This window comes from Mastigoproctus giganteus, chromosome 1 (assembly GCF_048544385.1).
Source record: "Mastigoproctus giganteus isolate SK-2022 chromosome 1, ASM4854438v1, whole genome shotgun sequence".
Classification (NCBI taxonomy): Eukaryota; Metazoa; Arthropoda; class Arachnida; order Uropygi; family Thelyphonidae; genus Mastigoproctus; species Mastigoproctus giganteus.
Genome location: NC_143575.1, coordinates 52,429,498 through 52,456,910, shown reverse-complemented (window position 1 = coordinate 52,456,910; position 27,413 = coordinate 52,429,498). Strand labels below are relative to the sequence as shown.

Below are 27,413 nucleotides of genomic sequence, written 5' to 3'. Positions count from 1 at the left end.
AGTGAAGATCTCACACTTCCTGTTGTTGTTGTTATTTAGTTTTTAGGAGCATTAGCAACTAAGGCCATATTGCTCCGGGGATATGCAGTGGTCATTCCCCGACCTTTCCGCATCCTCTGTATTTGGTGGTCACGGGCTCGAACCACGATCTAATCTAGAAGCATGTGATACGCACTGCTGCTCCTGCCCACCTGGCTACGGAGGCGCCCTCACACTTCCTGAATCAAAAATGATCAGTGCACTAAAGTATATACTTTTAATTTTCAGTTCTTAAATCATTCTAGATTAGCTATAACCTAGAACATCCTTTCCTAAATCCATTTACAGCATTCACCTACAAAAATATTAGGCAAAAATGTTAGCTTAAAAAATATAGTTAGCTTACCAAAAATGTGTTTTATAGTATACTCATAAATAATTATAAATAACTCTTTCAGCCTGACAGTGAGAAATCATTTGCTAAGATTTCCCACACTCTCTCTTCTCGCAGTGCAGTAATGAAATGAACATCAGCAAGAAGTTAATTTCGTCAGTTAGAGTGTATGTTTATTGGTATGGCTCCAAGAAAGCGGATAGCTTTGCCAATCAAAGATAAAATTAGATTTTACCAAGCTGTAGATAATGGTGTGCATTCTAAGACTGATATCACCAAAGAGTTTGGCATTCCTAAGAGTAATCTGCTCACTATTCTGAAAGATTGGAAAAGGATTGAAAGTTTAGAGAAATCTGCTTTACCGGGAAGGATTTGAGCATGAAAGGCAACGTATCCAGATCAAAGTACTTTTGGAATGGCTAAAGATGGTGCAGGCAAAAAATGTTCCAGTAGATGGTAATCTTTTAAAATCTAAGGTAGAATTGTTTAATCATCAAATAGATATTGAAGAATTAAAAGTTCAGATGGATGGTTCCAGAAATTTAAGACTCACCATGCCCAGTCTTTCAAAAAAGTGTGTAGCGAAATTGCACTGCTGCTCCTTCCCACCTGGCTACGGAGGCAACTCAGGTGGATGAACATGGTGGAATCAATAGGCGCATTATGCATATATGCTAAGATGCCTAAAAAGCCATAAAAATTCCTCCTGTCTTGAAAGGATTTGGATCCAGGAAGGTTTTGGAAGGATGTAATCACACTGTGCTACTGACATGGATCTCATGTTGTGCACCACATCTCTCTCTCTCTATAAATGATGCTTGCAATGGCTCCTAATGATGCTTTAAGCCCATTGCCAGTGGTAGCAAGTGTCTGCAATTGATGCAATAAACTTTACTATGTTTGTCATCTGTTCTTGTAATAAATTTTAAGGTGAATTATCCTTACTTCTTCAGAAATATCGCATTTGTAAATTAATAAGAGAAGTTTACCTCGATATAATATGTAAAACACTTCCGTATGATACTCTCCAGTAATTAAAACGTAATACTTTAAACCATAGGTTCCCAAAGTGGGCGGTACTGCCCCCCAATGGGCGCTGAAGCTTTAGGGGGGGGGGCAATAGTGGGTTCAGAAGCAATTGGGGGGCATTCGGGCGATCCAGGGGTCGGTGGCTCCTTATCCATATTTTTATCTCCTAGGGGTCCAGTGGGCCCAGATCAAAGGTCAACTAATAAATTCTATAATTTTTACTCTATGGACACAGCTGAAATTCATATAGGTGAAGCGAGAACTGTTTTCTTTGATTTTCCCACTTCAATTTTTAAAACCTTCTATTGAATTTCATGCAAATGACAAAAATGTGACATCAAGTGTGTATTTTTTAGGCCTTTTTCTGTTATTTTTCTAAACCCACCCTAATTAGCCTAGGGCCTTTGAAATGCGACAACGCGAGCTACTGTGAGTTGACATAAGAAGCAATAAAGCGAAACAGTAGCAACAACTGTTTTTGAAAGGCGTACATTTTTGCTGTTTAGGAATAAGTTTCATTACAATCATCAGTCGAAAGTGTGATAGATAAGTGGAGTCATACAAAGTGTAAATTAAATCTTTTATTTTATGAATATTGTTGCAAATTTTATTACTTCATTATGTCTGAATCTAAGAAGAAATGTCGACAGTACAGTGTTGAGTATTTGAAATATGGCTTTATTCAGTCTCCTACGAACCAATTAATACCTATGTGCTTGATTTGCCAAAAAGTATTTTCAAATGAAGCAATGAAGCCTTCTAGGCTACAAGAGCATTTGACTAAAATGCATGCTGACGAAAAGGATAAAGATTTGTCCTATTTTCAAGTACTAGAAGAAAAATATTTTAAACATCCAACTATATCAAAACTTTTTGTGTCGTCCACTAAACAAGACAATGACGGATTACAAGCTTCTTATAATATTTCATTATTAATCGCAAAAGCAGGAAAACCACACACAATTGGTGAGGAATTAATCTTGCCGGCAGCAAAAGAAGTAATATACACTGTGCTTCATAAGACAGCATCAGATATCATCAGGAAAATTCGTTTGAGCAATAATTCGGTGCAAAGAAGAATCGATGAAATGGCTGAAGACTTTGAAAAATCATTGTGCAATTATTTGAAGACATGCCAATTTTCCATTCAACTCGATGAATCAAATCTCCCAAATAATGAAGCACTACTCTTATCATACGTACGATTCATAAAAGAAGAAAAGGTTTGTAAAGAATTATTATTTGCTAAAAATTTGGAAGCGGATACAAAAGGAGAATCTATATTTAATACCACGAATAAGTTTTTTCAAGAGAAAGACATTCCTATTCGTAATATTTTGTCTGCTGCTACTGATGGTGCTCCAGCAATGACAGGGCGCCACAAGGGTTTCATAGCGCATTTGAAACAAGTAGTACCAAATGTACTCGCTATACATTGTGTTCTCGCTATACATCTCCAAATGTACTCGCTATACACAGCGGAGATGGAAGAAATCCCAGGTGCCGTCCGACACGAACATACCTTATACCTTATATACATTGTGTTCTTCATCGTCAAGATTTGGTTGCGAAGAATTTAAGTGAACGCCTGCATACGTCGCTCCATTACGTTATTAGAGCAGTCAACAAGATTAGAAGCAATTCATTGAGTGACAGATTGTTTAGCCAGCTTTGTAGTGAAAACAATGAAGATTTCAATCATTTGCTGCTTCACACAGAAGTTCGTTGGCTTTCAAAAGGTATTTGTCTGAATCGATTTTACAATTTGTTTGATTCGGTACTAGAGTTCCTAGAAAACAGAGACGACGGATTGCAGGCCAACCTGATTACATCCAAAAATGACATCGCTTATTTGACAGACCTCTATACAATATTTAATGAAGTCAATCTACAATTGACTTCATTAAATATTTTTGTGATGAATGGAATTTAATTAAAACAAAAAACGTTATTGCCGCTTTTGTGGGGAAACTTCTGTTCAAGCGGAATGTAGGCCGAGGGGAATATAGCCAATTTTCAAATTTATCAGCAGTATCTCTCAAAAAGGAAGATTTACTTACATACTGCCAACACTTGGAGGTTCTCCATGCTGATTTTAATGAGCGATTCAAGGATATTCTAAAAATGAATATACCAAATTGGGTTCTAATTCCTTTCTCACATGTAAACACAGCAGGATCAATAAATTTAGAAGAGGAACTAATAGAACTCACAACAAATGAAGAAGTAAAAATAAAATTCAAAAGTGGATACCAAGAGTTCTGGCTTCAGAAATCAATACCGACAGTGTACCCTGGATTATGGGAAATAGTGCAGAAATTTTTAATTGCATTTCCATCTTCTTATTTGGCTGAGCGTGGGTTTAGTGCTGTAGTGAATTTACTATCTAAGAAAAGGAACCGATTGCATATAACTGAGCGTGGCGATTTACAACTGTTTTTTAATAAAAGTTGAACTCGATATTAACAAACTTTTAAAAATGCATCAGGCTTATCCTTATTTTTTCTTTGTAAGTTCGAAATAAACAATTTTCTAATACATTTGATGGTGTTTTAATTATTACAATAAGATTCTTACTAATGTAATACAATCTCCTAATATGTATTCCGAATTTTCATATTTAAACCATTGTATGAAACTGTGCATAATGTTATTCGAGCATACACTTTACAATATTTACATATGGGCTATGTATCATAAAAATCAGAATAGCAATAACTATGTTCAAGAAGAAGCATATATTGACCACTACTTTTTCAATAATTTAACGGCATAAGCAATAATGTATCATTAGTTGCTATTTACCTGAAAAATATCAAATGGCTTGAATGTGGAAAACTGTTATAATGGGGCGTTACAAAATTTGTCTTGCAAAGTGGGCGGTGGCCCGAAAAAGTTTGGGAACCTATGCTTTAAACAGATATCAACAATTATTTTAAACAACATTCATATTAGGTATACTATTTTACTAACCTCCATATCGCATGTCAAAGACAATGATATCTGCTTGTTTGTTATCCACCAAACCTCCAGCCACTAACTGGCCCCATGCTGCTGCTACATCGACATCTTGATCATTTTCTCTGGCACATGTTCTGCAACATCCACATTCTATACAACCAGAATCACCAGCTCCACAACCACAAGGGCTAAAAACAAATTTATCTATTTCATTAATGAAATAACAGTTAAAGGAATGGAGTAATTAAATTTTTGATAATTCTCAAAGCTGTTATTACTGAATGACTGACAGATAACAAACCCATGAGGGGTTATATACTTCCACACTGATATCCGTGGGGGGTATATTATAAATTAAACTGGTTATAACCTAAAAAATGCACCAGATTTGGTTAAAATTTATAGGGTATTTCTCTAATTCCTCATCCCTTCCCCCTCCAACAGCAGTATGGATGTGTACAATCCCTTTTCGTTTTTTTGGTGTAAGCCACTTTGACAGAAATATGCAAGTCATTTTTTTTAAATCCTTTCTTTATTCTGAAATCCCCCAATAATTTATTCAAAGAGATTACATTAAAATTATTACAAAAAATTTTATTACATTAAAAACATTTGTCATAAATATTTTGTACAGTTAATATTATCAAAATTAATGCAAATTTTGGCTCTTCTAAATTAACTTTCTTTGTCTTTAAAGCAGCAAAATGTTTAATTTCAAAATCGTGACACCCAATCAAAAAAAATGTCCCTTCCTAACATATATTTCAGTTTCTGTAAAAAAAAATAATTCTGCATGGATTAATTTAATTATTGAAACTATATAGAAAAATCAAAGTAATAACAAATAAAAATAGCTAGTCTAACACTTTTAAAAAATTGAATTTAAAAATATTTAATTTATTTTTAATTTTAAAAATTACTCATACTAATTATAACTATGATACTTTTAAAATTTCAAAATTCTTCTGTAATTCTGTTATTATAAATTAAATGGTTATTAACTTAAAAAATGCATCAGATTTGGTTAAAAACCTAGTAATGTTTAGGAAAAGTAGGTGGTCTTCTCCATCTACTGTGTTTTTGAAGCCTGCAGTTTTAAACTGACCAGAATTATTGTCCCTAGCAGAATAACCTTCATCTCACCACAAATTTCTCAGTATTGCCTCAATGAATTTATAACTGATGAGTAACAAGTAAATTATGAAACAGGCTGTCATAGCATAGTCATATCTTTAAAATAAATGGTAGATTAATTTTTGGGCAATAGCATATCTTTAAAATAGTGGTGATGCTATGAGCATTAAGATCACTACAGTTACAAACAGTCTAAACCTGGCTATCCAAAAAAATATAAGAGAAGACAAGGAAGTAATACTTTTCATAATTTTGTAAAGGTCAAATAACATTAGCTATTTTGTAATTTCAAAGTTCCAGCATGTTTTCTCATCAAACTAAACTCAGATATGCTCCTTCATAAAGCATCAAGCACCTTGAATATGTGAACACATCACTACTGTCAGCAGATGGATGTAATTTCTTGTTTGGCACTTACATTCTTTATTTTTTTGAAAGATCATGAGGTTATTATCATAAAAACAAACCCACTGCTTCTTACTACAGCAAGTGCTCACTGTATAAAGAATTGCTTTAAATACTTCAAGAAAAAACAATATAAACATTCAACTGTACGAACGACTAAACTTCTGATTGCTCAACTCTTTAATGTGTGGTAATAAGGATCCACTCTTGATTAAAAGAATCAGTATTGGTAGGAGCAAGTAATGCAAAGAAGCAAGTGCATAGAGCATCACCCAAAAAAAAAAAAAAAAAACTATCCACCTTTTCTGTACATCCCCTCTAACAATTTGTCTAATCCTACCTTAAATTTATTCAAACTACCAATCACTATGACACCAGATGGAAATCTGTTCCAACAATAAATTACTCTCTGGCTGAAAGAAAATTTCCACATATCTATGCAGATTCATCCTTTTTCAATTTAAATTTATGCCCCCTTATCCAAGCAAGAGTCAGATGACATCAGCATTCAATTTGCTCAGTCCATTTAAGGCCTTTAATGCTTCAATCAGGTCAGCTCGCAGATGCTTAGTTTTCAAACAGTACAATTTGCAAAACTGAAATCTTTCTTGGTAACAGTACCCTTTTGCATTCCTGACTAATCTTGTAGCTTTTCTCTGTGCCTGATCTGACAGATCTACATCCTTCCTAAAATGAGGCTTCCCAACCTGTATGCAGTACTCAAGATCTAACAATCAACTGCTTATTCCTGCTGGCAAAATTCCTATATATTATTAACAAAACCCCATGGGTTGTCTTAGCAGCCTGTCATACTGTACAATTACCTTCAGTGTGGTATCACCCAAATGGCATGTTATTCTGGGATTACTGCTACCCACCACACAGAGCACTTTGCATTTATCAATATTAAACCACAATTGCCATTTCTCAGCCCATCTATCTAATGTTATTTTCTGGGTCTTGTTGCAGTAGCATATACACTGATTCCTTTCATTAACCACAACTTTTGTACTGTCTGCAAACAAGGCTAGATATGCCTTCATCAATATTGTAAATAAATATTGAAAACAACAAAGGGGCTGGCAATGAACCCTAAGGACTCCACTAATAACATTAGTCCAAAAAGAGGAGTACCCATTAATAAACTCCTTCTCCAACTCAACTAATCCTTTATCCACAGCAGTGGAACAATTAAAAAAAGCTTTACTGAAATGCAAGTACAGGTGACCCCCACTTAACGCTGATAGTTCGTTCCGGAAAAACAGAGCGCTAAGTGAATCCGCGCTAAGCGAGCGCCATATTCCCATAAGGTAACATATGTATTTGTGAGTTGCGGTCTATTCCATAGGATATTTTCTAATCAATAATAAATGGTAGTGAAAATATGCACCAATGTCTATTAAAAATATTTAATATTCAAAATTTTGTACATATAAAATATTCTACATTATATACACATATAATTATGAGGTAATTAACTAACGAAAATCATGAATTTATTAATTCAATGGCCCTGTGCTCTCGAGTTTTCGTATCTTTGGACTGAAAAATGTGTCAATTTTGGGTTGTGCTTTGGCCCTCTTCCTCTCATTGTACAACATCATGTAGGGATTCATTTCTTTCTTCAAATTTCTTATTACCTTGGCACTTCGTTCCATGTCAGGGTCGTTCTCCCGGAAATAATCACACTTTTTTTCGAAGTGTTCAAAAGCTTCACTAAGTCCTTTTGCAGTCAGCGACTTCATCGGTTCTTCATCTATAGTATCTTGATCATCATCTCCCTCAATAGCAAGCTCTTGTTCTTTTATAATTTCCATTAGTTCTTCATTAGAGAGGCCATCCCTGTCGTTGTCGATCATCTCTTGTACGATGTCTTCGTTAATTTCGTGTAATCCTGCTTCTTTTCCGAGCTCAACAATTTGTGTTTTAACATTTTCAACGGAATCATCAGGTTCCTGGGAATGCTTTATGCAATTTTTCCAAACTTTCCTCCACACTCCATTCATGGTTTTCTGAGTCACTTCATCCCAGGCACTTGAAATGTTGTAGATGGCGGTTTTAATGTTATAGGATTTCCAAAACTCCTTTAAGCTCGGTACATTTTCAGTGTTGATGGCTTTAATAGCTTGGGAAAAGGTGTTCCTTATGTAGTACGCTTTAAATGTTGCAATTACTCCTTGGTCCATTGGTTGGATCAGAGACATAGTGTTTGGAGGCATGTAAAAAACTTTTATGTGATTGTTCAAGTCTTCTAAGCCCTCTTTGCTTGGGTGTCCTGGCACATTGTCCATGATTAGAATAGCTTTATAACCAATGTTATTTTTTGCACAATATTTTTCCACTGCAGGACAGAAGAACTCAGCATACCAATCAATGAAAAGCGGCCTGGTTACCCAAGCTTTTTTATTAGCCTTCCAGATTACAGGTAGGATTAATATAGCTAAACCTTTAAGAGCCCTTGGATTTTCGGAATGGTAAACTAAAAGGGGTTTTAATTTAAAATCCCCTGCAGCGTTACCACCCAACAACAAAATTAACCGATCCTTCGCCGCTTTGAAGCCTGGCATGTTTTTTTCTTCTTTCGATATGAAACTTCTTTTAGGCATTCGTTTCCAAAAAAGACCTGTTTCATCTATGTTAAAAACTTGTTGAGCAGTATAACATCCCTCTTCAATAATTTTAACAAATTCCTTTTTGAAAGTTTCGGCTCCTTGTTGATCTGCACTTGCAGTTCTCCCTGTATTGCTACGTTGTGCAGGTTATAGCGCTTTCTAAATCTATCAAACCAGCCCTTACTAGCGTTAAATGGTTGTTTATTGCAGGAAAAGTACTGTAAATCAATTATGGTTGTGACTCATGGAGTATGTTTATGGAATTTCCAAAACAGTAAAACACACAAATTTTATGTACTTCGGGTGACCACAAGGTCAGAGGAGTTCAGAAGACAAGAGAATACTGTACAAGAAACAGCACCGCATTTACCACTCGTGGGATTGATTGTGTGAAAAACATTTCGCAAGTTATAGTTCCCACGGTAAAGCAAAAGAAGAGATAGGAAGTAAATCTATTTTTAGTATCTTTCTATTACAGGTCAGAACAGAAAATGCAGACTTCGTAACAACATATGACACTGGATGGTACATTTTTTCAACTTGTGTACTAAAAAAGAATTTCTCCCTTGAAACTATCCACACCAAGAAAATAAGAGCATATTGAAAGTTTCAATTTTGTACATAGAGTAGAAATTATAAAAATAATTACTGTAGTTAATTTCATGGTGGCTATTTTCTCCTTTTGCCAAAAAAAAAAAAAGCTCAAAATGGACTGGACTGAAAACGGATTTGCCAAAAATTCAATCTGTATGCTAGTAAAATAGCGTTACAGTGAGTTTTGACAGCGTTATAGTCAGATACGGGTTATAATATAAGAACAGCGTTATAGCGAATCAGCGTAAAGCGAACCGCGTTATAACGGGGGCCTGCTGTATACGATGTCAAAATTATTTTTCGCATCCAGCTCCTTTCTTACTGCATCCTAGTAACTAATCAGATTGATCAAACAAGCTCTCTCCTTAATCTGTGTTGTGATTGCTGCATAATTGTGCTCCTATCAAGATGATCCTGCATTACTTCTTTAAACACTGACTCCATTATTTTTCCTGAAACAGACATCAAGTTTACAGGTCTGTAATTACTCACTTTGCCCTTTGATCCCCTTCATGAATAGAGAAGGTATTTGCACTAGGGCTTGCATAAAACCGAGAAATTTCAAAACCGAGTTTAACCGGAGTGTACTCTTAAAACCGATTTTCTCGGACTTATGGAAAATAATTAAAAGCTTATAACACAGGTATTTATTTTATCTTGGGTAGATTGTAGAAATCGTAATCAAATCTTTTAAACAAAATCTATCACCTCTTATAGTAAAAAAAATAAAAAAATTAAAATGCTCCAAAAAAAGTAACCAGCTTGAGATTATACAAAATTATAAATTGTATTCAAATCCTTTGAATAAAAACTATCCTCTCGTATAGTAAACAAAAAAATAATAAGCCCTATAATAATAATAATAATAATAACAATGATAATAATAATAATAATAATAATAATAATAATAATAACAATGATAATAATAATAATAACAATAATAATAATAATGTGAAAAATAACAGCTTGAGGAAATTATTTTACTATTTATTGCTCAGCTTTTTTCTGAAAATGATCCTTATAAAAACACAGTATATTAAGCATTTTTCCTGATAGACTTGACCTTATTTTTGTGTTAAAGAAACCAGTGATTGAAAACACTCTCTCAGATTGGACACTTGTTGGTTTAATGGTCAGCTGTGCTCTATAAACTTTCTCCAGCTTTTCACTTCTACTGCTTGTTGCCTCCAAAATTTTAAAATCTTTGCTGATTTCCAATTCACTGGGATATTTTGAAGGCTCTTCGGTTAATCTCTTTATTACACTATCATACTTGCGCATGAGTGTATCTCCAACATCGGAACTAGACGAGTCTTTGTTTTCTTCTAAAAGAACAGTTCGTTTATTTTCAGTTTCTTCATTCAACGCTAAGACTCCTTCGGAATGTTTTGCAAATAATCTCTGATAAATCTCTCCAGCATGCTTTTCAAAACTTGCTTACTCGGAAAATCAAAAGTTCTTGAACCTGAATCTTCTTTCCTAAACTTTTTGGGGTTGTATAGATAGCTCAGCAAAGCCACAGTTTGGTAATTTCGTCTTGCATTGTAACGCTGCAAAAGGCTTTGGTGAAACTTTAAAGCAAATGGGTTTTCTGCTGTATCAAGTTTAGCAAGCAGAAATTCTAATGAAGACTGTGCTTTAAGTAAATCTGTATCTTCTGAGGTTATAGCCTTCAGAATCATTTCAACTGGTCGCAAAGTTTCGCATAGCAATTCAAGTGTTTTCCAGTCATCGTCAGACACAGCTTCAGTTGACAGTACTGCACATAGAGCATTTGGAATGCAATTTTTCAATTTCAGAAATCTCTAAATCATATAGAATGTGCTATCCCATCTAGTCTTGCAATCTAATATAAGTTTATATTCTTTCCCATTAAATTTTGCTTTAACAAAATTTTGTAATATGTCATTTTTGGTAGGCGATTTTCGAAAAAGCTTGCAAATTTTTCTGACTTTGTTAATAGTTTGTGCAATATTGACCATTGGATTGAAGAAATCAATGAGCTCATCTGTAAAGTCGGTTTGATAAAGCATGCCTTGCTGTCTTTCTTCAACTTCATCATCACTACTTTCTTCATTATTTTCATTTTCTTCATTGTCTTTGGGAGACTCAGAGACTGTGGCACCATAATTGATTGCTTTTTCATAAAGTACATCTATAACTGACAGATGTATACAATGGGCTATACATTGTTGATGATTAGGCGTAATTTGCTTGCCAAACTTAATCGTCATTGCTGCTCCATCGGTAGTGCAGGCAACAATATCCTCATCCAAGTTCAAACCAAATTCCTTCAAGTGTCCATTCACAGTTTGCTCAGTTCTTCTGCTATCAAGTGAACCATTAATCTCAATAAGACCTAACGACCAATGATTGTCTTTGAATGCACATTTATATTCATATACCTTTTATTTTGTATAGACGTATATTCGTCTAGAGTCAATGAATACCGTGCACCCAAAACCAATGAATTTTTGAAATGCTGAACGAGTTCTTCTTTCTTAGTTTTATAATAATTCAGAACCATATTTTTAATTCCATTCACTGAGGCTGCTGGTAATTTATCGTATTTATTTCTCTGAAGGTGAAGGCTTGATTGTATAAACTCACTCTTGGCAATTGAATTAAAAGAAAATCCATCTAAAGTGGCTAATTTTGAAATCTCTTCTTCCATATATTTTTTAACGATAAAGTTTTCTAATGTTCTTACCATTTTTACGGGAGGTTCACTATTATCTTGTTTAATGTCAATCTGATGCATTTTCTTTAAATGCAACATCAAAGATGATGTAGATCCTCCAGACGACTTCATTATTTTCTGAAATTTTCAACATTGTGCTTCATCTGTGCTTTTTCGACCAAAATAATTCCATACATTTGATTTCATCTTAGACAGATTAAGAGTAATAAATATTAATTAGTAGGAATTTATATCACCGATAATTTTAAATAAAAATATTGAAGATAACAAAGGCACAATACTATGCGCCACTCCCGCAAGCACTGAATGAAGAGTCTAAACGAGGCAAGTTTCAAAATTTTCACGAAAGAAATTAATTTTTTTATCTTGCAATTTTTTTTTCCCCAAATAAATCTATTGTATTTTCAAAATTACATAAAAGCTAAATTTGGTGAAACTGCTTTTTGGAGAACATTATTGATCGCAAATTTAATAGGAATAAAGAAGCAAAAAACTTTCTACGATTGAAATTTGATGCAATATTCAGCGAATCTGTTTCTAGTGGGTAACCATCAATTAGGCGCATTCCATAACTTGCCTGGCGAACAAGATAGATGGAACGGAGGAATGTTGAACATTTTCTTTTATGCTATCGCTCCGACTCACTCAGTCATAAATGAGTACACCTGCTTCTTGCCATGATACAGGTGGGAAGATAAAAGGTACCCCTCCTAGATTTGGGCCACTTGCCCATGAGATTCGTAATTAAACATAAAATAAAATAAAATAAAAAACATGTTTAAAACATAAAGCAGTTGAACGATCCAGACAAACGAACAAACAAAAGAAAATGTGCGTAACAAAAAACTATATTCGAAGGCTAACTAAGAAAATATTCGAATTCGGTTTTAGAAGCTTGGTTTCGGTTTTAACAACTCAATATGAAAACCGATTTAACCGGTTTTATAAAACCGGTTTGCAAGCCCTAATTTGCACTTCTCCAATCTGTAGGGATCTCCCCTAAATCCAAGGATGCTTTCATAATTATGGCTAAAGGATTACAACTTCTTTTGGTGCTTCTTTTAATATAACTGGATAGATTCCATAGGCCTAAGGTGCCTTATTTACTTTTAGCCTCAATTTTTCTTCCACTTTGGTGTAAGTTATCGCAAAATCATTTAGTTCCCAGTTATAAGTTGGTATACTTCTGTTATGCCTATACCTAAAACTTTCTTCATACATGAATACAGATGCAAAATATTTATTGAGTTTGTCAGAAATCTGAACAGGATCATCAATGGTTATGCTATTCACATCTTTTGAGCATATGGGGTTCATCTCTTTCCTTCTAATGTTAATGTAAAGAATTCTTGGCTACCTTTCTTTACATTCCTAGCCAAATACTTTTTTGTAATCAGCCTTAGTCTGCCTAACACAATAACTTCATTGAAAACTACTTTATATTTATTGTATATTTCAGTGTTCCCCGACAATTTATCATCATCCTATACATTCTTCCTCTTTTTAGTATTAGCAAATGACGCAAAGAAGCAAGCTTATAAAAGGAAAAAAAAAAAAAAAAACCCCATCTTTCCCACATCAACTGCTGTCTCCATCCCCTCCAATAATTTGCCTAGCTCTTTCTTGAGAGGCAGACTGGTCTCAAGAATATTTTACTTGTTTCACAGATTGACTGGTCTCATCAGTTCTTTTGACATCCAATTAGGTCTAACTTTGAACAGTATCTCTTAGTTGGTATAAAATTTTAGTAGTTTCTACAATTGCTTGCCATTTCCCTGAATGCTTTCCATTTAGAATTTGCAATTTTTAACAATATAGTCAGTCCAACTAAAAAAAAAAAAAAAAAAAAAAAACTGTCTAAGCCCATTGTAGTCACCTGTACAAAACCAAATTCCCTTCCCTCACCTCTGAGAGTAGTTAAATGGTTTAAAGTAAAGCCCACGTCAATGTATTGGTAATTATTGCCACCTAATGGTATTTTTATCTAGAAATTCTTAATGCATGTAGCATCACTGCTAATAATCAGATTAAGAGTACTGCTTTCTCTTGTTGTAAAAAGCAGTCATTCAATAAATCCAAAACGATTCTGCTATTGTGCAAGCGACCAGCCCAAAAGTCCTAGTCAATATCTGGAAAGTTCAATTCCCCCATTATAATACACTTTGATTTACCGGCCCACTCTGTCCATCTGTATAGCTCTTCATTAAACTCATCACAACCACGTGATGACTGTGATGTATAACATACCTCTATTCTCATTTTTGTTTTGCCAGTGCTTACATCACATTAAACTGACTACATTACACTAGTCACCAACGTCAACCAGGTGCACTGCTTTAGATTTTATGTGCTTCTTATCTAAGAATATAATTCCTTTCTCTCCACATTTTTACTGAAATCTGTGAAAGGACAGAAGACAGTAGGTGTCATTCTGCGATATTCTAGCAAAGTAACACCTACAATGGTTTATTTAATCTCCTGTGGGTTATCATTATTTTCAGAGGATGTAATATACTTATCAGGTTTTTGTATATTTGGCAAGTCTACGTTTAAATTTTTCTGCAATTCCATTGAGTAGTTTTTGAGATACCAGAAATTGAAAAGTGGCATTCATTATAGCTTAAAGAACATTTTTTTATGTCAACATAAAAAATGTTCTTTTATGACAGTATTGCACATTTAAAAGCCTAGCTTGGACCACAGAGTTCTACATAGGTAAATGATGGTATCTTTATAATACCGTTGTGATTGAAGACTATAGAGAGGAAAAAATATCTACAGCGCACACCTTACAGATGCAGACTTTTTACATATGAAGTAAATTTCATTAAAGGTAAACTTTTATATAAACAGTTCAGATATTGATTATCTTGCCTAAATAACAAAGGCTTTAAGTACTTTTTAAGAAAAATCTTCAACAGACCTGTTAAAAAACATCTAAGAGATGCAGAACTTAATTATTACAACATAAATTATCATGAAGTGAAACAATGGGTTTATAAGAGTGTGAGAGTGTGTGTGTGTGTGTGTGTGTGTGTGTGTGTGTGTGTGTGTGTGTGTGTGTGTGTGTGCGCGCGCGTGCGCATGCATGCATGCAGTAGTTATATTAGGGGATTATACGAGTATTATTTATATAAATAAATAAATAAAATAGTCACACAGAGGAGCCTACAAAATATAAACTACAAGATCTAAGGCATTCCTCAAGCAGCATACTGTATAGGTAAACTATGTTGTTTGAAAATAATAAAGCACTCAAAACTACATTGATATAATTATGCTTATAAGGATATTTATTTAGCTTGCTGAGGAAAATGGATAGCATTGGTTTTAGGTAAAACTCTTTAATAGAAACAAGTTAAGGCACAGTTTAAATAAGATAAAAATAAAGTAAACAAGTCACCAAAGCTTTCACACAGAAATTATCCCTCCTCGGTGGGAAAGCGTTATTACAAAAAATAATAAAGAATGCCGTCATGCGAGGTGAAACGTGTGCCACAGCTGCAGAAACAATTAGCAGCTGGAAGAAGAGGCTTGTGGTTGTAACAGCAATGCTTGGGTATGCTGTGTGAACCAATGTTTATCATTCAGCAGGATGGCTGATTCAATGATGTGAATTCAATGATGGCTGATTCAATAAGGTGGATACGGCCTCCTTCGTTCCACTTAAAGGAATCACGATAACACAAGATGTGGAGCGATTCCAACCAGATGCGATGACGGTAGTGGTGGGATTGGTCGATAATTTTAATGTTGCAGCATGGGTCAATGTCATGCTGGGTTATTTGGTTTTTTTTTTTTTAGGAGCATTAGCAACTAAGGCCATATTGCTCCGGGGATATGCAGTGGTCATTCCGCATCCTCCGTATTTGGTGGTCACGGGCTCGAACCCTGGTCATGCTGGGTAGACCAGAAGTGCTTCACAATCACTGAGTGTTCCAAATTCACAGAACAGATTGCTCTCTCTCGTGCTCGGAAACTCGATCTTTGAGCCTTCTGCCCGATTCACCAACGTAGCAGCCAGTACAGTCACGGCAGGGAATGCAGCACACTGAACTGCCCAGTAAGGGGGGGGGGAAATCGGTGTCTTTACACTCAAGAAGAGGGACCATAATTTCCTGTCTGGAAGTTGCAAGCACTTTATTCCGTAAGAACTTAGAGAGTTGTGACAGGTTCACATAGTAGGGGCAAAAGGCAGTCGAGGTGGGGTCATCGCTACATGTGGGTCTAGGGTTTCGTGCACAGTCACGGATCTGTAGGTCATACCTATCCAAGGCATTGCTAGGGTAGCCACATTTAGCCAGGTCTGCTTTTACTCTAACAATCTCAGTGCACCTCTCATCTACAGAACTGGAGTGGGTCCAGGCGTGGGTTAATAAGGCTCACACTGTACCGAGAAGCTGATTGTGAGCATGAACTACCTGGTAGTTGGTGAATTGGCCAGCAGACATTGGTTTGTGATGGACGGAGATCTTTAAATACGTGCCTTTGTGCCGAACAAGGGTATCCAAAAAAGGAAGAGCATTGTCTGACTCCAGTTCAGTGGTGAACTGAATAAAGGGCAACAAAGAGAGTTGGAGAGCTGAGGTGTCGTAGAAGTCGGTCTCCTGACTTGTGGGGAATGATAACAAACACATCATCAACAAAGTGACACCAAAAGGATAATTATGCTTATTTTCAAATTGGAATTATGTACATAATGGAGTCAAATGTTTTGTGGTACTTTCTTACCCCTTCTTCAGTGACAGCTGTCTTTGCAATATCACCATCACAAAAGGTTTCGGTCACAAGAATTTGTTGAAACAAGTTCTTGTGACCGAAGGTTTTCAAAAACTGTTTTTAGGGGTAATATCTAAATCCAGATTTTTATTACTAGTGTGGGTGGGTGTGCATATGAAGAAAAATGAAATCTCTTCATTTTTTTGATAACGAAGTTATATGTGATTATCTAGATCCAAACGAAAGAAAATATGGAGTGTGTTTGAAAAACGAAAAATTTTCAGAGGTTATGCAGCTTTATACATCCTCATGGATGCACTACTGATGATAGACAGTTCTTATAAAAAAAAGACTGAGCTCAGCACTGATGGATAAAATTTGGAGAAAAGTGTTTGATCTGTGTGAATCTTCAAGTATACATGTGGTATAAAATACAATAAGAGGAAGGTTTCACTGCATATAATTAACTTACAGTTATTAAATTTTTGAAAACTACATAAAAAATAGATTTAAACACAATGTTCTCCATGGCAGCTTAGCATGAACAAGTACACTATCACCTGCCAGTCATTTGGAGAGGATTAGTTCAATTGACATCTGTGATTGAAAGAATTCTTTGGGAACTTCAATCAGGCTGTAGTTGGCAGCTCTTAGTTGGATGGAGCACGGGTTACCCATGAGTTATCTTGGGTTTTCTGCCACACAATATGCAAATGAGCCAGTGGACATGCATGTTGTACAGCTAAAAGACACATGGCCTGCATTAAGATTAGTCACCCAATATGGGGAAAAGGCGGAGATGATTATGAATGGAGGCAGAATAGCTTTCCAATCCATAGCTGTAGTAATCGTGTCAGGTCAGATATAATGAAGACAGAAAAACTTAAGCTACTACTAACAAGCTGACAGTCCTGTTTCAACTTCACCAGCCTGGCCTTGATACTAATGTTGTTGTTTGTTATTTGGTTTTTAGGAGCATTAGCAACTAAGGCCATATTGCTCCAGGATATGCGGTGGTCATTCCCTGACCTTTCCGCATATCCATATTTGGTGGTGATGGGCTCGAACCCCGGTCTAATCAAGAAGCGTGTGCTATGCACTGCTGCTCCTTCCCACCTGGCTATGGAGGCGGCCTTGATACTGATAACCCAGATATTATTCTCTGTTTGAGTCAGATGTTCTGAAACCAACCAGATTATAGACTGATGCAGTGATTATAGACTGATGAGGGGTGTAGGGGAAGTCTGTTTTTGGCATCCTCTGCTAGTCAGAGATGGGGGAAAAGTCAGCTTAGCCACCCTCTGGGCTATGTTAAATTTAAGGAAGTCATGCAACATAGCCCAAAAAGTCCCATCAACAGGAACAGGGGCAGGGTAACCATCTCTGGGGAACAGGGGAAACCTCAGGCTTTCCTTGCCTCTGCCCCAGCCTCTGCTTCTCCCATATGCTCATCAGGCAGACACTGCCACCACCATTACTACTACTACTACTACTCTGCCATCCTACCAACAAGAGGAGATGCAGTCCAAACTGACTGCTCCCCATCCATTACATATCTTGGGAACCTATCGATAACTGCCAGACTAGCTACAAAGAGAAGCCAGACAGGTGGCTAAATTGATCTCCCCAATTTGTCTAGCAAAGGATTCATGCTAAACAGCCTCTCCCTGAACCCTCCCATCAATCTGAAAGTGCTATTCAATCAAACCACACCACTCAGAATACCCTACTCAAACAATGGATAATATCCAGGTCTTAAGTGTCAAGGACATGCCAATGAACAAAAGGAATGTTGGCATACAAGTTATTATATTAGGTTAACAGTTTTTCTGTCTTTGTTTTTTCTTACTACAATCACAGGTCTGAAAGGAGAAATTGTAGAGATTATATATAACGTCTTTATTTGTTATTGCTTAGTTTTCAAAAATTTAATACATATAAGTTAATGTGGTGAAGTAGTCCCATATTTTATTTAGAAAACCACTGGGCATAACTGTGATACAGTTGTGCCCTTCAATTCTCATATGAGTGGCATATGGTACCATTATTTATAACAGAAAAGGGGGCAAACCTGACTAAAAGCCCAGATGTGCTGCCTGAAAACTAAAGTTGGTCTTCCATTAATATTTCTACTAGCATTTAAAAGATACTGTATTATCCTTAACAATTTTTATAACAGTCCTGATCTTGATGATACTTTGATAAAGGAAAATACTGATACCCATGGAACAACGAGACCAAAACAAAAGGACATGCCACAAGAGCTTTCCTCCACAACACTAATTAGAGGTGTACACAGTTCAAAGAAGTAAGTACCAAATTATGAAATGAAAAAAGATGAGAAAGGTTTACTTAGCACCACATATGGAAATGAGAAAATTGAAGAGCAGGAAGGCTAGTTTTGATATGAGTCATTCCTATACAGTGAAAAAAAGACCTCAGTTTTGTAGGTTGCAAAGTCTTGACCTCAGACATCTATGGTGACTTGATCAGGATAGTAACATACATACTTAAATTGAGGAAGGATAGTTGTAAAAAATTTATTTTTAACTGAAGGATTAATTGTTGGAATAAATTACCACCTAACTTTGTAGAACTAAGTCACAAAGGAGATTAGGCAGGCAAAGGCAGACTACGAAAAATCCTTGGCAAAGGATGCAAAGAAAAACAGAAAAGAGTTCTTTACCTATTTAAACTCAAGAAGGAAAGGGATGAATCAGATTGGTCCACTGGATATTGATGGTTCAACAGTTGAGGATCCTGCTCAGGTGGCTAACAATCTAAACGAGTATTTTGCATCTACATTCACGCATGAGGAGTTATTCAGGAAGGAGAATGATGTAGGTAAAGTAAACATTGGCAGTGAGCTGGATGATTGTAATAACTGAGAGGAAAGTGGAGGAGAGATTGTTGAGGATAAACATAAAAAAAGGCACCTGGGGTGGATGGGATCTATCCAGTTATATTAAAGGAGGCAGCAAAGGAAGTAAGCAAACCCCTAGCCATAATTATGAGAGCTTCTTTGGACTCAGGGGGAGGTACCCATAGACTGGAGATGTGCAAATGTAACCCCAATTCACAAAGGAGGATCAAAGGCTGACACAAGTAATTATAGACCTGTTAGTTTAACTTCTGTTCCAGGTAAATTAATGGAGGCACTGGCTAAAGAAGCACTGCAGGATCATCTAGACAAGAATTCAGTTATAGCTCAGACGCAGCATGGTTTTGTTAAGGGCAGGTCTTGCCTGACCAATTTGATTGGATACTATGATGTAGTCACAAAAGAACTGGATGCAGGGAATAACTTTGATATTATATATTTGGATCTTAGAAAGGCTTTTGATACTGTTGCACATGGAAGACTGCTGCACAAATTGGAGCAGTGTGGCATTGGAGGCAAATTGCTGCTATGGATAAGGGAATGGTTGAGTGGCAGAAGACAGAAAGTGGTAATCAATGGACACTGCTCAACGTGGACTAATGTTATTAGTGGAGTTCCTCAGGGTTCAGTGTTGGGTCCGTTGTTGTTTTCGGTGTTTATGAATGATATTGATGATGGGATATCAAGTTTAATGTCCAAGTTTGCAGATGATACAAAGGTTGGCAGGGTTGTTAAAGACACCACTGACGCTATGCTGCTGCAACAGGATCTGGAAAGGTTGAACAGATGGGCTGTACTACATATGGGAAACAGTAACCCCAGAGCAACGTATCAACTCTGCGGTACTACACTGACAGTGGAGGAGAATGACAAGGACCTGGGGGTAATTGTGCAGGCAGATATGAAGTTCTCTGAGCAGTGCAGACGAGCTGCAAGAGTAACTCATGGTGTCTTGTCAATGATATACAGGAATTTTTCTAGCAGGGATAAGGAGGTGATTATTCCCTTGTATAAGGCAATGGTTAGGCCACATCTTGAGTACTGTATACAGGTCTGGAGGCCTCATTTCAAGAAGGATGTAGAGCTGCTGGAACGGGTACAGAGAAGGGCAACAAGATTAGTGAATGGAACAAAGGGTTGCTCTTACGAAGAAAGGCTTAAGTTTTGCAAATTTTTTACAGAGTCTGGAGACTAGGCACCAGCGGGCGAGGTGATCTGATAGAGGTGTATAAGGCTTTGAATGGTTTGAGCATGCTCAATGCCAATGAGATTCTTCACCTTGCTCAGAATAATCAGCTCAGAGGGAATAAATTCAATTGAGGAAGAACGGATGTCGGATAGATGTGCGGAAATTTGCCTTTGGCCAGCGGGTGGTTGGTTGGTGGAACCGACTTCCATCACTTGTTGTTGAAGTTGATAGCCTAAACAAATTTAAGGCTCAACTGGACAGGTATTTCGAGCGAACGAAGGGGTGAAATGGGAGTGGTGTTTTTTTTTTTTTTTTTTGGCTGATGCTGAATAAGCTTGCTTTCTTGCATCATATGCCTCTACTAATGCTAATGCTAACTATGGAACTTATATAAATTTAAGGAAAAGTTGGAGAAAACTAGGTGAATTTTTTTTCTTGTTAGGGGTAATACTGAATAATCCTGGCTTCCTTGCAGCAATCAGACTTTATTAATACCGATACTGAAATATGAAGTCCAATGATGCATTCAGCGATCCTTTTTCTTTAATGGCAATTTGCAAACACTTAAAGATTGAAACAAGAAAAAAATACACAGTTATGAGTTTTTAATGTCCATATTTGTGTGCAATTTAGCACTGAAAAAAATGGAGGGAATGCTTGGAAACATTATCTGGCTTCATAACATTGTATATAATGCCTTTATAACCAAACTACATTTCCTCTATCACTGCTGTTGCTGTTAAAAATCTGTTTTTAACATAGTGGTATGTGCTGACTTTTCTTGTATTATTAGATACAAAATAACTTATTAAAAAATACTATAATGAACTTACAGTCCTGGATTGCGATCAGGCCTACCACTTGCAATACAACTTGCACCATAGCCAGTACACTCTCCACAAACAGTACACACCATACATTGCTCATGCTTCCACCGATGTTTTCCAGGAGTACACATAATATCTGGTTCTTCTGCTTCTAGTTCCTCATCTTCACCATCTTCTTCTGGGGCAGTTGCCATAGCAACTGGTAACTGAACTGTATCAGAGATTACATTTCATTCATATAGTTATGAATTGAAAAAAATAAAAATAATAACAATAATACAAGGGACAGTCAGTAAGTGTTTACCTTCACCTAGAAATATTTGTATTAAGGATTTGGTGTGTGTGTGTGTGTGTGTGTGTGTGTGTGTGTGTGTGTGTGTGTGTGTGTGTGTGTGTGTGTGTGTGTGTGTGTGTGGTGTGTGTGTGTGTGTGTGTGTGCACGCGTACCCATGCACATCAGTTACTAAACTAGAACCATGAATACAAAGAAAAGTCTATGCTGGATGAGGTTGAGATCTGATCCGTTATAAAATTTCTTCATTTTCAAGGCAAAAACACAAAACAAATCCATAGAATGAAAGCTGTACGAGGGGTGGATTGCTCATTTGTACAAGGCTGTGAAAGACAGTCCAGGTGTGGGGAAGCAGTGCATATGACCAAGAGAAGGAAAACCCATCTCAGCTACATACCCTGCCATTGTGCCTAATATGGAACAGTAAGTCCTTGAGCTAGATACATGATGAGCCAAAACATTATGACCACCTACCTAATATGATGTTGGTCCTCCAAGTGCAGCCAAAACAGCTTGTACCTGGTGAGGCATGGACGCTACAAGATTTCTAAATGTGTCTTGTGGTATCTGGTACCAACACATAACCAATAGATCCTTTAACTCCCGTGGTTGAGATGCCACAGATCGGAGTTGCTGTTCCAACACAAACCACAGATACTCAATGGGATTGATGTCTGGGGAATTTGGAGGCCAGGGCAATACATGGAAGTCTTCCTCAAGTTCTGCGAACCAGTCTTGAACAATCCAGGCAGTGTGGCATGGCGCAATATCCTGCTGAAAGACATCGCCAGAGGGGAAGACTGTTGCCATGAAAGGATATACCTAGTCAGCAATGATGTTTAGGTAGGTGGTAGACATCAGAATGCCCAGCACAGGGATGACTGGACCCAGGGTATCCCAGCAGAACATCACCCAAAGCATGACACCGCTGCAACCAGCTTGTTTTCGTCTCACAGTGCATCCAAGTGCCATCACTTCTTCAGGTAAACGACACAGATGTACCTGGCCATCCAAATGGTGCAACAGGAAATGTGATTCATCGGACCAGATGACTTTCTTCCAATCTATCAAGGTCCAGTTTTGATGCTCGCGTATCCACTGTAGGTGCTGTTGCCGGTGAACCATGGTTAGAGTGACCTGCGGCTACGCAACACCATTTTCAGCAGGGTTTGATGTATGTTGTTGTGACACATTACTCCTATCACCAGTATTCCAATTACCAGCGAGTTGCGCCACAGTCGCCCTTCTGTTGCCACGTACCATCTGGGAGAGCCTTCGCTCACCTCGAGCATCGATGAGCCATGGTTTTCCAACACCCCACCGGCAGTTCATGAGTTTTCCCTCCTCTGACCACTTTCAGTAGGTACTAACCAAGGCTGACCGTGTGCACCCCACCAGCTGTGCCATTTCAGATATGCTCTGACCTATCTGACCCATCTATCGTTGTGGAAGTTAATAGGTTAAATAAATTTAAGAAGGAACTGGACAAACATTTAGAGGGAATGTTTGTGTGAATTTTTTTTTTTTTTTTTTTTCTGGCTGATGCTACATAAGTTCGTATGCTTGCTTTCTTGCATCACATGCCACGATTACTATTACTACCCAGTCATCTGGCCATTACAATCTGGCCTTTGTCAAACTCACCTAAGTCCACTGCCTTTCCCATCTGAAGAACAAGAGTAACACTGATTAACAGAGCTCAATATCAGGTGTATTTTATATAGTGTTCCGACCCACGCAAGTGCCGCAGTTCACCTGCAGTTGCTTCGATTTAAATAACGACTCGTTGGTCATAATGTTTTGGCTCATTGGTGTATGTACAATAAATTTTATTGCAAAGGTGAAGTGATCATTAGCCATGGGCTTATCTGTACCATAATGCATAGGTTCCTGCGCAGGTCTAAGGTAGCAGCGAAATGAGTTCTAAGGCTATTGACACCTGAAAAGCTCCATGGGAAAGTGTTCTACACAATTGTTGGAACTTCATAGAAAGAATGTTGACAACATTCTTTCTATGAAGAATGCTGACTCAGTTGTGACATCACAACTTTCTTGCAATGATGGATAAATGCTAGGCACATCAATATGACCCAGAAAAAAGCAGATTAGCAAATAATGAAAACATCAATCTTCACCATCCCCCAAAAAAGTCAAGATTCAATTGTCTGCCAACAGGGTCATGCTGTCAGTCTGAGACACTAAATGTATCATCTTTATAGATTGCCTCCCAAAAGCCAATCACTGGAAAGTACTACAGAAACCTTCTGGGGAAGTTATGGAAGGCTATCAAGTTGAAGAAACACAGGAAGTTATCCAAATGTGTTGCCTCCTAGCCAACAATGCTCCTTCTCACAAGACCGCTCCCACAATGTACTTTGCAATCAGCTGTGGCTTTGAAAATATGCAGCACTTATTTTTTTCTCCCAACTTCTCACCTGCACACTTCTTCCTCTTCCCTAAAATGAATAAACCATTATGGGGCTGCAGATTCCAGACTCATGAGGAGGTAACTAATGAAGTGGAATCCTGGTTTTCTGCTCAAAGTGAATTCTATTCAAGAGGCCTGAAAGAGCTTATCCACAAATTGGAAAAATGCACAGCTCTAGAAGGTATTTACACGGAGAAGAATGAAATTGCCAGCCAAGTTTCAAACCTCTAACTCGAATATTTCTAGGTGAGGGCAAATAATTACTGACTGCCTCTCAATGATAAAAATTATGTGGCATTAAATTTTTAGATATCCTTAAGAATTAAAATAAAAATTTAACAAAGCTTGCCTTCGGCATTATTATTCATAGTTATTGGATTATCACAATAAAAGTCAAGTTATATATAATTTTTTGAATTGATTTTTGTTTTCAAAGCTCATTGATTTATTACAAAAGGTTTAAAAATTTGTTTAAAATACAAATCACATTCTTAGCGTTGCAATAATAAACAATGACAGATCTGTCTCACCAAAAGAATAATACTAATATACTAGTTAAATAAAATTGTGCAAATTTTCAGAATTTTATATAACTGGTTTTTATTTTATTTGAATGTTTTGAAATTCAAAAGTACCAGATGCATTCTGCCAGTCTCACTGCTAGCATCGTGAGTGGAGTACCAACTAAAGAATTTTGTTACCTTGGTTAGCAGCTTGGTTAGTCCATAACTTATAATTTGGAAAATTAAATGCACTAGGCATAATCCTTATGGGTTTTGATAATTAACTATATAATATCGGTGTAAATACACCATAGTTAACCCATATATTTGAGCTACGATTGTAGCGTAGAAGGCATCGTTTTAAATGTATCTCATAATGTGGTTGCCTTCACAACAAGATAGCTACTATTGGATTACTTCAAATAAATAACGCTTCTCTAGTAGAGAAGACTACTGTTATTTATTTTCAGCGGTACCACCACCCAGACGATCGTTTCGAAGCTTTTTGGCTTCGTCATCAGTGGGCGGGCAGGTACCCAGGTAATACAACAAGCCATCTCAGTTGCGAAGTTATATCCACATTATGAGAGATGCCAGAAGGGTGTGGTGGTAATGTATTTGGAAAATTAAATGCACTAGGCATAATCCTTATGGGTTTTGATAATTAACTATATAATATCGGTGTAAATACACCATAGTTAACCCATATATTTGAGCTACGATTGTAGCGTAGAAGGCATCGTTTTAAATGTATCTCATAATGTGGTTGCCTTCACAACAAGATAGCTACTATTGGATTACTTCAAATAAATAACGCTTCTCTAGTAGAGAAGACTACTGTTATTTATTTTCAGCGGTACCACCACCCAGACGATCGTTTCGAAGCTTTTTGGCTTCGTCATCAGTGGGCGGGCAGGTACCCAGGTAATACAACAAGCCATCTCAGTTGCGAAGTTATATCCACATTATGAGAGATGCCAGAAGGGTGTGGTGGTAATGTATTTGGAAAATTAAATGCACTAGGCATAATCCTTATGGGTTTTGATAATTAACTATATAATATCGGTGTAAATACACCATAGTTAACCCATATATTTGAGCTACGATTGTAGCGTAGAAGGCATCGTTTTAAATGTATCTCATAATGTGGTTGCCTTCACAACAAGATAGCTACTATTGGATTACTTCAAATAAATAACGCTTCTCTAGTAGAGAAGACTACTGTTATTTATTTTCAGCGGTACCACCACCCAGACGATCGTTTCGAAGCTTTTTGGCTTCGTCATCAGTGGGCGGGCAGGTACCCAGGTAATACAACAAGCCATCTCAGTTGCGAAGTTATATCCACATTATGAGAGATGCCAGAAGGGTGTGGTGGTAATGTATTTGGAAAATTAAATGCACTAGGCATAATCCTTATGGGTTTTGATAATTAACTATATAATATCGGTGTAAATACACCATAGTTAACCCATATATTTGAGCTACGATTGTAGCGTAGAAGGCATCGTTTTAAATGTATCTCATAATGTGGTTGCCTTCACAACAAGATAGCTACTATTGGATTACTTCAAATAAATAACGCTTCTCTAGTAGAGAAGACTACTGTTATTTATTTTCAGCGGTACCACCACCCAGACGATCGTTTCGAAGCTTTTTGGCTTCGTCATCAGTGGGCGGGCAGGTACCCAGGTAATACAACAAGCCATCTCAGTTGCGAAGTTATATCCACATTATGAGAGATGCCAGAAGGGTGTGGTGGTAATGTATTTGGAAAATTAAATGCACTAGGCATAATCCTTATGGGTTTTGATAATTAACTATATAATATCGGTGTAAATACACCATAGTTAACCCATATATTTGAGCTACGATTGTAGCGTAGAAGGCATCGTTTTAAATGTATCTCATAATGTGGTTGCCTTCACAACAAGATAGCTACTATTGGATTACTTCAAATAAATAACGCTTCTCTAGTAGAGAAGACTACTGTTATTTATTTTCAGCGGTACCACCACCCAGACGATCGTTTCGAAGCTTTTTGGCTTCGTCATCAGTCGTCATTAATTTTCCAAATACATTACCACCACACCCTTCTGGCATCTCTCATAATGTGGATATAACTTCGCAACTGAGATGGCTTGTTGTATTACCTGGGTACCTGCCCGCCCACTGATGACGAAGCCAAAAAGCTTCGAAACAATCGTCTGGGTGGTGGTACCGCTGAAAATAAATAACAGTAGTCTTCTCTACTAGAGAAGCGTTATTTATTTGAAGTAATCCAATAGTAGCTATCTTGTTGTGAAGGCAACCACATTATGAGATACATTTAAAACGATGCCTTCTACGCTACAATCGTAGCTCAAATATATGGGTTAACTATGGTGTATTTACACCGATATTATATAATAACGTATAATGTAAATTGGACCCTTAAGTAACTATAACTAGAGTTAACTGTCTTTCTTTGTTGCCAACCTAGCTGACCTGTTGGAGCATGGTCTTACACAGTGGCAGAGCATTTTGTGAACAGGAGCCAATCCCCAAACTGAAAGTTGGCAAGCAAATAGATTCCACTGCTTTGGCTGAGGACAAGAATGCACAGACTAGCATCCAGTTTGATCATGGATATGTATAAGTATAGAGTTTGGGCCAGCTATGCTGGTTTAATGATCATCTTTCTAGTATTACAGTTGAGGAAAGAGAGGGTGGCTTTGTTTGAAAAAGGCTTTCTTGTACAACTCATAGAAAAGTTTTTTTATTGG

The 27,413-nt window shown here is 36.9% G+C and overlaps 1 protein-coding gene across 4 annotated transcripts in view; it reads right to left on the bottom strand.

Annotated features, from left to right (window-relative positions):
- The window catches only part of hiw (MYC binding protein highwire), a 1,043,263-nt gene that overhangs the window by 800,243 nt on the left and 215,607 nt on the right, over positions 1-27,413 (bottom strand). For all 4 annotated transcript variants that reach the window (XM_090372846.1, XM_090372865.1, XM_090372875.1 and 1 more), the window contains exons 16-17: positions 21,432-21,636; positions 4,376-4,551 (exon numbers count right to left, since the gene is read on the bottom strand). In XM_090372846.1, the coding sequence (XP_090228972.1) occupies positions 4,376-4,551; positions 21,432-21,636 (381 nt within the window). The remainder of the gene's footprint in view (positions 1-4,375; positions 4,552-21,431; positions 21,637-27,413) is intronic.